The sequence below is a fragment of the Saimiri boliviensis genome, chromosome 1, assembly GCF_048565385.1.
Source record: "Saimiri boliviensis isolate mSaiBol1 chromosome 1, mSaiBol1.pri, whole genome shotgun sequence".
Classification (NCBI taxonomy): domain Eukaryota; kingdom Metazoa; phylum Chordata; class Mammalia; order Primates; family Cebidae; genus Saimiri; species Saimiri boliviensis.
The window spans coordinates 210,646,816-210,662,654 of NC_133449.1; the positions used below are offsets into that span (position 1 = coordinate 210,646,816).

Here is a 15,839-nt window from a genome sequence, read left to right on the forward strand (position 1 = left end):
CAAGTTTTAGTTATAAAATTAGTTGACTTTCCAAAGTCCCCTTGCTGTGACTGCTTAAGAGACGAATGTAGAGAGAAGGAATCCTGATTGTTTCACGTGGGAGAAGAGTGAAGCCTCTATAAAAACTCTGTACCTTGCCCTGTCAAGTGTGTGCTTGCCTCCAGAATTCAAACTTCAGAAATATAATTGAGTAATTAGGCTGGATTTGCACTGATAAGAGTTTTTGTTTTGTCTTTGTTTTTCTTTTTAGAAACAGGGTCTCGTGTAGAGTTTTTGTTTTGTCTTTTTCTTTTCAGAAACAGGGTCTCGTTATGTCGTGCAGGCTGGAGTAGAGTAGCGTGATCATAGCTCACTGCCACCTTGAACTCCTGGGCTCCAGTGATCCTCCCACCTCAGCCCCAAGTATCTGTGACTACAGGCAGGTGACACCATGCCTGACCCCTGACGGAAACTTTAAGAAGGCATTTCGTATTATGATGAGAGGCCTTCGCACTGATTTTGTGCAAAATGGAAACAGATAACTTGTATAGAGTACAGTTTTCCAGAAATAAAGTTGTCCTTAAATGAGAATGATGTCATACTAAAGCTGTATATCAAGGACAAGTGCCCAACATGTGGTCTGTGAAAATGAAGCTCATTATAGATTTTATGAGATGAGTCACCACAGTTACAGTCACTGGACAATGTCTTCAGTATAAATTTTGAATAGACTTTCCAGTTCATGGAAATTTTTGGCACCTTTTATACATAAAACACTGCAGATTTCTCCATGACTCACTTTTTTGTTGTTGTTTTGTTTTGTATGGATTCACCCCAGAGCTTCTCTAGAATTCTCCTAGAGAGAACAGGGCTCCCTTTCACCATCCATGCTGCTGCTTCCTCTGTTCTGTCTTGTTGACACCATTTGCTTTCTACTTCCCGTGTTTTCCTCGAATCGTACCTGTTGAAAAGTGATGTTAAGGTTTCATTACCAAAAACGAACAAATAACAAATAAAACCAAAAATTAAAGCTTTCCAGTTATTTCAGTGAGAGCTTACCAAGAGAGTAAGGGAATCGCATGAGTTCAGTCCTATTTCCTGAACATTTTCAGTGGCTCTTGATCACCTACTTGTATTTTTTAAAATTAATTTCCTCAGCCTAGTATTCAAAGTTCCTGATGCCCCACCCTAGTAGCTTATACTATTCTTACTTACTTACTTACTTACTCTGAAATCATTGTTATACAAGAAGTTGCTGGCTGGGTGCAGTGGTTCACGCCTGTAATCCCAGCACTTTGGGAAGCCAAGGCGGGATATTCACTTAAGGCCAGGAGCTCGAGATCAGCCTGGCAAACATAATAAAATCCTATCTCAAAAAACAAACAAACAAAAATGCTATGGGTTCAATTGTATCCCGCAATAAAGATACGTTGAAGTCCTAATCCCTAGTCCCTCCGAATCTTCCTATGTTAGTAAATAGAGTTTTCACAGAGGTAACCAAGTTAAAATGAGGTCATCAAGGTGGAAATCTGGACACAGAGGCAAACACGAACAGAAGGGAGACGACGTAAAGGCAGGGAGAACACCAAGTGAAGAAGGAGGACTGAAGTGATGCATTTATAAGCAAAGGAATGCCACAGATTGCTAGCAAACTCAGAAGCTAGGAAGAGGCAAGGAAGGATTCTTCTGAAGCTTTCAGAGGAAGCACGGCCCTGCCGACACCTCAATTTCTAATTTCTAAACTGTGAGACAATACTTTTCTACTGTTTTAAGCCACCCAGCTCTCCAGCACTTTTTGTTGTTGTTACAGCAACCTTAGGAAACTAATACAACTGCCACATTTTAAGTTACTGTTGATATTATTTCTTCTGCTTCTATTTCTCCCCTTTTTGCTCTTTAAAAAACAATCCTGTTCATTTTTAGAAGCCCAGTCACATCTTACTTTCCTCTGTTGCCACTGTCACTTCTATAAACTGGGCCAGGCACAGTGACTCACACCTGTAATCCCAGCACTTTGGGAGGCCGAGATGGGTGGATTACTTGAGGTCAGGAGTTCAAGACCAGCCTGGCCAACATAATGAAACCCTGTGTCTACTAAAAAACGCCAAAAAAAAAATACATAAATAAGCTGGGAGTGGTGGTGGGCACCTGTAATTCCAGTCACTCAGGAGGCTGAGGCAGGAGAATCACTTGAACCCAGGAGGCAGAGGTTGCAGCAGTAAGCTGAGATGAAGCCATTATACTCTATCCTTGGCAACAGAATGAGACTCTGTCTTAAAAAAATAAAAAAATAAAAATAATTATTCCTTGAAATTTGAACTCCTATATAATTTTTTGTATTCTTAGTACTAATAATTTATTATGTTCTGTGGGTATTTCTCTTGTATGTATATATTCTCTTCTTCAATCTAGATTTTAAACAGATAATATGTCTTATCTGTTAATATTTAATAGGCTAGCAATGACATAGGTATAAGTATTCAATAAATATTTTTAGTGACATAATGCTATTATCTCTTAATTAATAAATACACTTGAATAATTTAGTAAAATGTAAAAAACACAAATAACTATTTCATTATTAGAAAGATGACCTAATTTTAATGAATCTTAGTTATATAAATAATATGTATGATGGTACAGCTTTTTTCTCCCAATCTTCTTTATATATTATGAAGTTTTAAAGCAAACTTAATCTATACATTCAACTTTATATTCCACTTTATTGATTTAATATATGATCATAGAAACATTTTTTCCATTTTTGTATGTTTATATGTTGTTTAAAAAACAATACGGAAATCACAGTATGCATTCAATATTTTATTCTACTTTATTCATTTAATATTGTACTCTGAGAAACTTATATATTAAACAATTATTTAAAAGCATCATTTTATTGGCTATATAAGATTTTACTCATATAGCCACACCATAATTTATTTAATAGTTTTTTTATGGTTGTAATCTTTATTCTTATAATTTCATGAAGATTACCTTTGCTTATATCCTTAATAGTATCTGATATGGTTTGGATATTTGTCTCCTCCAAGTGTCATGTTGAAATATAATCTCCAATGTTAGAGGTGGGGCCTGGTGAGATGTGTTTGGGTCATGGGGGTGGATCTGTCATGCCATGGTACTGTCCTCATAACAGTGAATTCTAGTGAGATATGGTTGTTCAAAAGTACGTGGCAACTTGAATGAGATTCCCTTAGCTAATTAAAAAAAAAATGTGCACCTCCTCAATCTCTCTTGCTCTCACTGTCACCATGTGAGACGCCCCCTCCCCTTTGCCTTCCATCATGATTGTAAGCTTCCTGAGGTCCTCACTAGAAGCAATAACTGGCACCATGCTTTTTGTATGGTCTGCAGTGTACAGTGAACCAATTAAACCTGTCTTCTTTATAAATTACCCAGTCTCAGGTAATCCTTTATAGCAATACAAAACTGATAAAGAAAAATGGCACTGAAAGTAGGGTGTCACTATAAAGATACCTGAAAATGTGAAAGCGGCTTTGGAACTGGGTAATAGGCAGAGGTTGGAAGAGGTTGAAGATCTCAGAAGACAGGAAGACAAAGGAAAGTTTGGAACTTCTTAGACACTTGTAGAGTATTTACGACCAAAATGCAGATAGAAATACAAACAGTGAAGGCCAAGCTAACGAGGTCTCAGTGGAAAATAAGGAATTTATTGGGAACTGGAATAAAGGTAACCCATGTTACTCCTTAACAAAGAACTGGGTTGCATTGTGTTCATGCCCTAGGGATCTGTGGAAGTTTCAACTTAAGAGTCATGACTTTAGGATATCTGGCAGAAGAAATTTCTAAGTAGCAAAACATTTACAGTGTCACCTGACTGCTTCTAACAACCCATGCTCAGATGCAGGAGCAAAGAAATGGCTTACAGTTGGAAATTATATTAATATGAAAGAGAAGCAGAGCATAAAACTTTGGAAAATTTGTAGCCTAACCATGTGGTAGAATAAAAATAGCCCATTCTCAGGAGAAGAATCCAAGTGGCTGTGGAGCAACCACTAGCTAGAGAGATTAGCATGACTGAAAGAGAGCCACATGCTCATCTGCAAGACAATGGGAAAAGGCCTTTAAGGCATTTCAGAGACCTTCAGTGCAGCTCCTCCCATCCCTGGCCCAGAGGCCTGGGCACACTATGCAGCCTGGGGACACTGCTCCCTGCATTTAGGCCACTCTAGCTCCAGTCTCTGCTCAAAGTGTCCCAAATATGGCTTAGGCCTCCACTCCAGAGGGTGCAAGCCATAAGCCTTGGCAGCTTCCATGTGGTGTTAGGCCTGCAGGTAAACAGAGTATAATAGTGAAGACACTTGGCAACTTGCCTCTTGATTTCAGATGATGTATTGGAAGGTCAGGGCACCCAAGCAGAAGCCTGCCACAAGGATAGAGCCCCACACAGAGAAATTTACTAGATCAATGCAAAGGAGAAATGTGGGGTCAGAGCCCACACAGAGTCCCCACTGGGAACTGCCTAGCAAAGCTGTGGGAAGGGAGACACTATCCTCCAGACCTTAGAATGGCAGAGCCACTTGTGTAGCTTGTGCCCTGCACCTGGAGAAGCCACAAGCACTCAACTCCGGCCTTTGAGAGCAGTTGTAGGGACTGCAGAGGCACAGGGCAGAGCTGCCCAAGGTCTTGGGAGGCTGCTCCTCGTACCAATGTGCTCTGATTGCAGTACATGGAGTGAAAGGAGATTATTTTGAAGCTTTAAGATTTAATGACTATTCTGCTGAGTTTCAGATGTGCATAGGCTCTGCTGTCCCTTTCTTTTGACCGATTTCTCCCTTTTAGAATGGTAATGTTTATCCGGTGCCTCTACCCCATTGTATCTTGCAAATAAATTATATGTCTTTGATTTCACAGGCTTATAGCTGGAAAGAACTCATCTGCAGGTGAGACTTTGGACTTTGGGACTTTTGAGTTGGGGCTAAAATCAGTTGAGACTTTGGGGGACCAATGTCACTTTGGGAGAAGGGATAATTGTGTTTTGAAATATGAGAAGCACAAGAGATTTAGGGTGCCAGGGTGGAATAATATGGTTTGGGTAGTTTTCCTTTCCAAGTCTCATGTTAAAATTTAATCCCCAGTGTTAGAGATCAGGCCTGGATGGAGGTGTTCGGGTCATCGCGGTGAATCTCTTATAACTTGGTGCTGTCCTCACAATAGTGAGTGAGTTCTCATGAGATTTGGCTGTTGTTGGATGTGTGTTTGTTTGTTTTTGAGACGAAGTCACCCAAGCTGGAGTGCAGTGCCGCAATCTTGACTCACTTAAGTCTTCACTTCCTGGGTTCAATCAATTCTTGTGCCTCAGCCTCCCAAGTAGCAGGGACTATAGTCATATGCCACCATGTTCAGTTAATTATATATTTGGTTGTTTAAAAGCATGTGGCACCTCCCATACTTTCTTGCTCCCACTGTCACCATGTGAGATGGTGGCTACCCCTTCACCTTCAGCCATGATTATAAGATTCCTGGGGCTCACCAAAAGTGGATGCTTGTATCAAGCTTCTTTTATGGTCTGAAGAACTGTGAACCAATTAAACTTCTTTTTTTTTTTTTTTGAGACGGAGTTTCGCTCTTGTTACCCAGGCTGGAGTGCAATGGCGCGATCTCAGCTCACCGCAACCTCCGCCTCCTGGGTTCAGGCAATTCTCCTGCCTCAGCCTCCTGAGTAGCTGAGATTACAGGCACGCGCCACCACGCCCAGCTAATGTTTTGTATTTTTAGGAGAGACGGGGTTTCACCATGTTGACCAGGATGGTCTCAATCCCTTGACCTCGTGATCCACCCGCCTCGGCCTCCCAAAGTGCTGGGATTACAGGCGTGAGCCACCGCGCCCAGCCTACTTCTTCTTATACATTACCCAATCTCAGATTTTTTTATAGCAATGCAAAACTGACTAGCATAGTATCTAAGATTATTTTCTTCAGTATATTTTCGGAAAAGGAATTAGTAGGTCAAAGAGTATGAATATATTTATATTGACACAGGTTCTTGACATGAGTCCCCAAATTGTTCCTCATAACTGTTTATTCTTCTTTGAAATCCATCAATAATGTATGAAAAGTGCCTATCACCCACAAGCTTGAAACATTTTGGTAGTGTGTGTGTGTATGTGTGTGTGTGTGTGTGTGTATTTGTGTGTGGGGGTGTCTTGCCCTGTCACCTAGGGTAGAGTGCAGTGGCATGATATGATCTCGGCTCACTGCAACCTCTGCCTCCTGAGTTCAAGCAATTCTCCCACCTCAACCTCCCAGGTAGCAGGACTACAAGTGCACACCACCATGCCCAGCTAATTTTTGTATTTTTAGTAGAGATGGGGTTTCACCAAGTTCGCCAGGCTAGTCTTGAACTCCTGACCTCAGCTGATCCACCTGCCTCGGCCCCCCAAAGTGCTGGGATTACAGGCATAAGCCACCATACCCAGCCTTGGTATTATAATTTTTAGTGGCAGTATGAAATACAAAATTGTTATACTGGCGTGTTAATCTGTTTCCACTCTGCTGATAAAGACATACCCAAAACAGGGCAATTTACAAAAGAAATAAGTTTATTGTATTCACATTTCCACGTGACTGGGGAGGTGTCAAAATCATGGCAGAAGGCAAGGAGAAGCAAGTCACATCTTACATGGATGGCAGCAGGCAAAGAGAGCTTGTGCAGGAAACCTCCCTTCTTCTAATAACCGTCAGATCTCGTGTGACTTACTCACTATCACGAGAAGAGCACAGGAAGGACCTGCCCCCTTGATTCAATTACCTCCCACCAAGTCCCTCCCACAACACGTGGGAATTCAAGATGAGATTTAGGTGGGGACACAGCCAAACCGTATCAAGTGGTCCCACAATATTTTGGATTTCCTAAGATAGCAAATGCTTATTGGTGATTTGTATTTTTGTGGATTTTCTGCTTAGGATCTTTTGTCATTTTTCTATTGTAGTATTAGTATTTTTCTTATAAATAGGGTATTAGGTAGACTTTTCTACTTTCTTGAATCTAGGCTTAGGCTTAAAGTTGAAGTCCAGAGGTTCCAAATATCCTTCATGCTAAAGAAAAACATAAAAATGCTACCAAAATTGTGAACAGAGAGTTTTCCTTACCCTCAAGGTTTAAAAAAAAAAAAAGTAGCAAAAATAGCCCTACAGCCTCTTCCCACCCCCACCTGCCACTCCAGACAAAGTAAAGGGCTAAGGAGTAGGAAAAATACAATTCAGAGTAGTTATTTTCAGCTATCTAAGAACTGTTTTGTAGCATTTTTCTAATCCTGATACCCATTTCTTGAAGTCACTCCCACTAGCCAAAATCACAGCTTTTGGTGGTACCACGAATGGAGACATGACTTGGTGGTTTGAAACTATGCAGGACACATTTAATAAAAAAATAAACAGAAGGTTTTGGAATCTGCCCAAGAGTATATTAAGGGATGAAAAATAAATTTTGACACAACACATTTTCAAACAATAATTTTTAAAAAAAACTATTTCATCTCTATACTCAAACAAGTAAAAATAACAATGATCTGTTATTAATATAAAGTGCTATTTCTGAAAGTGTTAATATGTGTTGAAAGTTTTCTCAATTTGTCTTTTGCCTTTTATTTAAATTTGTTTTTCAATATGCTGTGTTACATTAAAACTATTGGCCTACCTTGCATTTTAAATGAACCTTTTACCATTCATGATTTTGTAGCATCATGCTTTGAACATTTGGAAAATACTACATTACTTAGTTATTAAAACCTTCCAAGTGGTGACACATTTCATTATACAATAAAATAAAAGCACAATCACTAATATCACACTAACATTATTTTTAATGTCTTTATTGTGAAGTTTTCATGCTCAGAGTACTGGAGAGTTTTCTGAAACACTAACTTTTAGTTGAAAGCTTAAAATTTTTTTATTGATAACAAAATACTGTCAGTTGTCTTCCTTGAGATGACAGGCTTACTTCATTCATTTTTGAGAAAACATCTGAGAAATATCCAGGTCTGAAGAATCCTAATTTGTCTTTCAATTGTTCTTTCAAGTAAAAATAGTGTCCCATGAAAAAAAATCAGCTAATTTGGCTCACAACTTCATCATACAAGTGCTTTTCCACAAGACAAACATTTATTTTTGTAGGCAGAAAAAGTGCTATATGAATGATTTATCATTTGCCACACAGAATATTTAGAAGCCATGTACTAAAGGGTTAATATTTAGTAAAATTAGCTGGACATGGTAGCATTTACTTGTAGTCCCAGATACTTGGGAAGCTGAGACAGAAGGATCCCTTCAGCCCAGGAATTCGGATACGGCCTGGGCAAATAGCAAGATTCCATCTCAAAATATATATATAATAAAATTAATCATTTTTACTACCTCATCACTATAATCTTGATGTGAAACTATATTTTTTTCTGAGTGCCCAGTGGCAAAGAATCTTATAACTCAGTACAGTTTGGTGCCTCTACCATGATTTGTGCTAAGAAGACAGAGGTTTGATTCAGCATTTCTTTAACATTATCAGTATAAATGTAAACACAAAGAAAATGGCAAGTAATGTCTTGATTCTGTTATTAAAATTTGTTTTGGCCTTATAGACAACCATAAAAGAGTCTTGGAGATCCCTATGGTTTCATGGGTCATACTTGGGAAAACACTGTTAGGTGTGATATCATGGTAATGAATGAAATATTCGTAGGTTAATTGATGGTGATGCTGACAGACATTTCAGACAACACAAGTTTTAAAGCTAAATTTACCCAAAGTGACAGTATTTTCAAGAAAATCAACCTGCCACCAGATTGGTAACCAGTCTCCCAGGGGAATTCTGCTATGTCAGAGGCTCAGCAATGATTTAGGCTACTGCCCAGGCAAGCACTCAGCAGTGCTTGTACACTCAGATCAGCCTTCATGAGAGTAAGTTCATGTTGTTGAACCCATGTGTGATCTCCATTCTTGCTGTCAAGGCCACTTTGTTCACAAGCCCTTGACAAAGCACTTGTAGATGAAGCTAGAGGCTGAATGTTATCTATATAATGGGTCTTCTTGTCTTGCTGGTAACTGCAAGACTCTACAGTCAGTGACCTTTGGTGGGAATTCACATGAGACAAATCCTCATAATCTGTCCTTATTCTGGGGGTATATACAATTACCTTTTGCCCAGATCTCCTTATCTTATTTCCTCCAATTGTGTATTTTTCAAGTCTTTGAACTTACAGTGACAACCACAAGCCACTGTCAATATAATCCATATTTTTGGCCATCTCTCCTTCCAGGCAGAGTTGGCAAGCAGACCGATATACTGCTTGAAGTCCTGTGGAAGTATTTTATTTCCTTGCTATCATTCCAGACCACCTCTGACTTGGGCCAAAATTATGCACCAATTCACTTCCATTAGTGTCAGCATATCGCTCAGAATCATATGTAAACCAGGCCTGAATTTTTTTCTTTCTCAGTCAGGGAGAACACCCCATGAGGTCATAAATGTGAGTTGAAGGACAAGCAGCAATGCAATAACAGTAGCTGTCATGAGAGTCTAAACCTCAATTCATGCAAATTGCATATTCAGTATCTCTTTGAGTTCAATCTCACACTACTATCACTTTATAATGGGGTTTTGCTATTGATGTCCAACTTTAGAGCTTTGGGGATCAGATACCTCCAGTTCATGACACTCATCTCAGATTGCCTGGTCATGTGATGTCCCATGGTCAGATTTTAGTCTATACCAGCACTGAGTGGAAAGAAAGATGCCATTTCTAAACAGGAGAATGAGTATCTATATGGCTTTGTTTTAAAATCTTACAAGCATATATTGTCATTCTTGTATGAGGGTTTGCCAGAAGCGCCACAAAACAGCCCTAAAAGCCACAGACCTGCTGATTCATATGGCCTAAATGGTAAAATAGCTTGTACTGTAACATGGACCACCTTCAGAGTCTTCTTTTCCTCTGCATTCCATTCAAAACTCAGTAAATGGGCAAAAAAAATCACACAAATTAGACATATGTTGGTTCCAGATCCAAAAGAGGTCCACAAAGCACCCACTTGTTTAATGCTAGTTCGTGGAAGATACATCAAGTTAACATTTACTTTGGAGGAGAGATCAGTATATCCCAATCCCCAGGAACCTTGGGAACACACTAAATTTTCATGGGATTTATCTCCTCCCCCAGCACAAATGCATCTTACTAAAGCTTCCCAATAGATCTATAAGCATGATTTCATAGATTATGTAGCCTAGATTATGACAGACAGCCACAGAGCTGAAAGCAACAGTGAATGGTTTGTTTGGCTTGGTTTGGTATTAATCACATGACAGCCAATTGCTTCTTGGTTGCACTGGAGAGAATAAAGCACTTGCCAGAGCAATAGCTGAATACGAGGTGTCAGAGATTTTGTTGTTTTGATCTAGTAAAGAGACTACATATATAAAAGCAGCAGTATTTACTGTCACCATCTGATCAAGTTTATGAAAATTGGCCAGGCACGGTGGCTTAGGCCTGTAATCTCAGCACTTTGGGAGGCTGAGGCAAGTGGATCCGTTAAGATAAGGAGTTCAAGACCAGCCTGACCAACATGGTAAAACCCCAATCTCTACTAAAAATAAAAAATTAGCAGCCGGGCGCGGTGGCTGAAGCCTGTAATCCCAGCACTTTGGGAGGCCGAGGTGGGTGGATCACGAGGTCGAGAGATCGAGACCATCCTGGTCAACATGGTGAAACCCCATCTCTACTAAAAATACAAGAAATTAGCTGGGCATGGTGGTGCGTGCCTGTAATCCCAGCTACTCAGGAGGCTGAGGCAGGAGAATTGCCTGAACCCAGGAGGCAGAGGTTGCGGTGAGCCAAGATCGCGCCATTGCACTCCAGCCTGGGTAACAAGAGCCAAACTCCGTCTCAGAAGAAAAGAAAAAAAAATAAAAAATAAAAAAATAAAAATAAAAAATTAGCCAGGTGTAGTGGTGTTTGCCTGTAATCCTAGCTACTTGGGAGGCTGAGACAGGAGAATTTCTTGAACCCAGGAGGCAGAGGTTGCAGTCAGCTGAGATCAAGCCATGGCACTCCAGCCTGGGTGAAAGAGTGAGAAAGATTCCATCTCAAAAAAAAAAAAAAAAATTATGAAAATTCTCTATCACTCTCCAAAACCCACTACCATCATCATAAGCTAAATCAACACTCTTGCATCCCTCAAGACTTTCATAGTGACATTAATCTCCACAGACCCCCTCATGGATGCAGTATTGCTTTTGATTTAGCATTTTGGCTGATCAGAGTCATTCTACTGGTTTCTACATGGCCCTTTTCATATTAGCCATCATGCCACAGGCGATGGAGCCAGTTTGAAGAATCTGTTGGTTTTCTTGGGAACTACAAATTCAGAAATAAAGAAAATTACCATAGGGCTATTTGTGTGGACCCACTGGGTCCACCGTGAGAAAAAAAATCAGACCAAAGCTCCATAAAACATATAACTTCTGTAAATCCCCACTCTGACTACTTGGCCAAAGAGAATTTGAGTTCTCCAGGAATTAGCATCAACTCTAAGTCTGCCCTAGTAATCCCAGAAAAATCTGGATGTTTTCCTCTTTCCTGTACACAGATAACCTATCAAACAATCTCAACTGACTTTCAGGAAGGTTAAGTGGAAAATTTACAGTATACTTTATTGTTGGAGTTGTAGGATTGTTCCTCAAGGAGGTGACCTTACTCATATGTCAAAATTGGATATCTATTCCTGCACCAGTTCCACAGTGTTTCCATTAATATAGCCTTATTGTGTGCCTTTAAAACTGATGAAGTAATTCCTAATATTGTCAAAGATTATTTTGGCCATTCTTATATATTTGCTTGTCCTAATGAATTTTTTAATCCATTTGACAAAGTATACACACACACACACACACACACACACACACACACACACACACACAAATCCTATTAGCATTTTTATTGAGATTGCTTGCATTTATGAACTAATTAAGGGACATTTAGATTTTTGTAGCATTAAGTCATCTCATCAATGAACATGATGCATCTACTTATCTGGAAATTTTATGTTTTCTATTAAATGTTATAATTTCCTCAGTAGAGGTCTTGCACATTTTTATTAGTTTTATTTCTAATTGGTCCCATGCCCCAAAATTAAAATTTATTATAAGCTCGCATTCTCATCCATCTACTTCCCTTCTCCCCTTATAGCCAACCTTTTGGAAAAGTCCACACTACATGTTTCTATTTACCCACTTCACTTCCTCTTAAACATAATGCAATATGGATTCAGTGAGCCCCACTTCATCAAAACTGCTCAATTGTCAATGAAATGCATAATGAAAAACTCAAAAAGTCTTTTCTCAATTCTTATTTGGCTTAACTTTTTTAAAAATTTACAGATTTAAAATTTATATAAATTCACTTATTGTAATTTATATTTCTATAAGTTTTGACAAATTCATAGAGCACCATCACAGTCATATATAAAACAGTTTCATCCAGCTGAGTACAGTGGCTCTAACCTGTAATCTCAGAATTTTGGGAGGCCGAGGCAGACGGATCACTTGAGGTCAGAAGTTCGAGATCGGCCTGGCCAACATGGTGAAACCCCATCTCTATAAAAATACAAAAATTAGCAGGGTGTGGTGGCCTTTGCCTGTAATGCCTGCTGCTCAGGAGGCTGAGACAGCCTCCTTGAATCCAGGAGGCAGAGGTTGCAGCGAGCCAAGATCATGCTACTGCACTCCCACCTGGGCAACAGAGCAAGACTCCATCTCAAAAACAAAAAGAAATAACAGTTTCATCACTCCCAGAATTCCTTCCTGCTGCATCTTTGTGGTGAGTCTCCATCCCTACCCTGCTCCTGGCAACCACTGATTTATCTCCCATTTTAATATTTTTACCTTCACTAGAATGTTAAATAAGAGAAATCATACAATATAAATTTCCTGGGTTCTCTCTTCTTTCACTTTCACAAAATACATTTGAGATTCATTCATGTTGCTACATGAATCCATCGTATTTCTCAACTTTTATTGCTAAGAAGAATTCCAGTGTATAGATATGCCACAAATTGCTAATTCATTTATTCAAGTTTGAATTGTTTCCAGATTTTGACAATTGCAAATAAAGATGCAATAAACATTCATGTATAGATTCCTGTATGAACATAACTTTTCATAAATCTTAAGTAAATATCTGAGAGTCAGACTGATGCATTATGAAAAGTGTGTTCTTATATGATAGCATATATGATGTTAAGTATATGTTTAGATCTGCTTAAGTCAACAAGGTTGTCAAACTGTTTTTCAAAGTGGCTATGACAGCAAAGTATAAAGATTCCAATTGATCCACATCCTCACCAACATTTGGTAATATCAGGAATTTTCCTCTATCTCACAGGTATTTTGGGCATTTCATTGTGATCATACTTTGCATTTCCATAATGAGTAACAGTATATTTTCATATGCTTATTTACCATCAACATATCTTTTTGATTTGCTTTCGTTTATAATTTTTGTTTTTTCAATTGTTGAATTTTGAGCATTCTTTATATATTCTGAACACAAGGTTTTTTTGTTGGTGGTGGTGGTGTTTCTTTTGGTCAGAAATGTGACTTAAAATGTTTTCTCCCAGTCTGTAAGTTTGTCTTCATTTTCCTACCAGTGTCTTTTTCAAAATAAAAGATTTTAATGTTGTTAATATTTGGACTTTACAGCAGCATTTGACATAACTTTCTTATCTTTCAAGTCTCAGCTTCAGAAGGCTTAGCTGAATTAGGCTTCTTTAATACTTTTATTTCAGTATATTTCTACCATATTATCCTCTATATTTTCTTTATGCCACCTCTCACATGTTGTGATTATATTATTTATGTATTATGTTTCTTATGTATATTCCCCATTATGTTGTAAACTCCATGAGTATTAAGTGGCTATGTCTGCTCTTTCACAAAGTACTCTCAGTAACTAATACAGAATCTGGCAAATAATTATAAGAAGGAAGGAAGGGACAGTAGGTCTTGAAGGAGAAGTCAAAGGTTATTCTGAGAATTCTAGCTCAAGAAATTGGCTAATTGTTAATGATTTAAATGAAAATCAAATAAAGGAAGAGATGGCTTGAGAGAAAAGTTAATACATTTATTTAAGGCCTACTAATTTTTTTTTCTTTTTTTTAAAGACGAGGTTTCACCATGTTGGTCAGGCTGGTCTTGAACTCCCAACCTCAGGTGATCCGCCCACCTTGGCCTCCAAAGTGCTTGGATTGCAGGCGTGAGACACCACACCCAGCCTAAGGCCTACTAATTTTAAAGAATACCAGGAAACATGGTGATATCTGTCAAATTTCTCCATGTAATTATTCCTCTTTTCCCATTATTAATAGTAGGGGAAATAATTTGAGACTATGAAAATATCTTATATTTCCTCAAACTTTTGCCTACTGATTTTAGAATTCTTCCACGTATTTTACCTGCAACAATTGTGTTTGCCTAATGGAAATTTTTAAGTTTCTTCATTCTTTTCTCATATATTAATTGGAATTGTACTATAAAAATAAGCTTGCCTGTCTCTCTCAAATATTTATTTATTCAACGATTCCAAATTGTATTCCGTTTCCTCATTTGCCAGGCCAGTAATAATTTAGCAAAACAACAAGAAAAGATCAAATACCATTTAAAAAGACAAATGACAAAGAATTTTCAAATTTTTCACACAAGCCTGTCAAGCCAGATGGATTGGTCAAACAACAAAGAAGTTAGATTAAGATGAGAGGAAGTTAGATTAAGATGAGACACACAAATGCCATTGATCAAAGCAACATGAGTCCATAAGAAACAAAGTTACTACAAAAAGTCAAAAGTACTTACTGACTGCTGTGTGGTGTCCTAAGAGCAAAAGGTAAGTCAATGCATTCTGGTAACTAATGTTCACTTTGGTCTTCTCTGACTTTTACTGGCTAGAGTTTCTAAATACAAGAAGAAACTATAACTACTTTATTTCAAAACAGGTAGTGGGTTTTTTTCTTTTTTCTTTTTAATTAAGTTTCATTGTATTCAAAACAATGGATAGTGGTTTTAGCGGTTTATTTGGGCTGGGGCTTTTTCCCTCCAATCAAGACATCTATTATTTTTCAGAGACGATCCAACTAATACATTGCTGGGTTGAAGCAGCATGAATATTAATACCATCAAATATTTCTACCTTAAAAAGGTAAAAATCCGTCTGGAAATGCGGCATCCACTCACCCTCTATGCTTTCACTGGGAGCTGCAATCCTGAGCTGCTCCTAATCGGCCATCTTGGATTCCTCCAATCGGCTATATAAGATTTTATTCATATAGCCACACCATAATTTATTTAATAGTTCTTTTTATGGTTGTATTCTTTACTCTTATAATTTCATGAAGATTATCTTTGCTCATATATTCTTGATAGTATCTGATATGGTTTGGATATTTGTCCCCTCCAAGTGTCATGTTGAAATATAATCCCCAATGTTAGAGGTGGGGCCTGGTGAGATGTGTTTGGGTCATAGGGGTGGATCTGTCATGCCATGGTACTGTCCTCATAACAGTGAATTCTAGTGAGATATGGTTGTTCAAAAGTACGTGGCAACTTGAATGAGATTCCCTTAGCTAATAAAAAAAAAAAGTGCACCTCCCCAACCTCTCTCTTGTTCTCACTGTCACCATGTGAGATGCCACCTCCCCCTTTGCCTTCCACCATGATTGTAAGCTTCCTGAGGCCCTCACTAGAAGCAATAACTGGCACCATGCTTCTTGTATGGTCTGCAGTGTACAGTGAACCAATTAAACCTGTCTTCTTTATAAATTACCCAGTCTCAGGTA

At 38.5% G+C, this 15,839-nt stretch overlaps 1 protein-coding gene across 1 annotated transcript in view; it reads right to left on the reverse strand.

The window, feature by feature from the left end:
- LOC141585071 (uncharacterized) overlaps positions 1-15,839 on the reverse strand; it is a 177,814-nt gene that overhangs the window by 94,110 nt on the left and 67,865 nt on the right. The window contains exon 3 of the mRNA XM_074402243.1: positions 779-940. Within this exon, the coding sequence (XP_074258344.1) occupies positions 779-940 (162 nt within the window). The remainder of the gene's footprint in view (positions 1-778; positions 941-15,839) is intronic.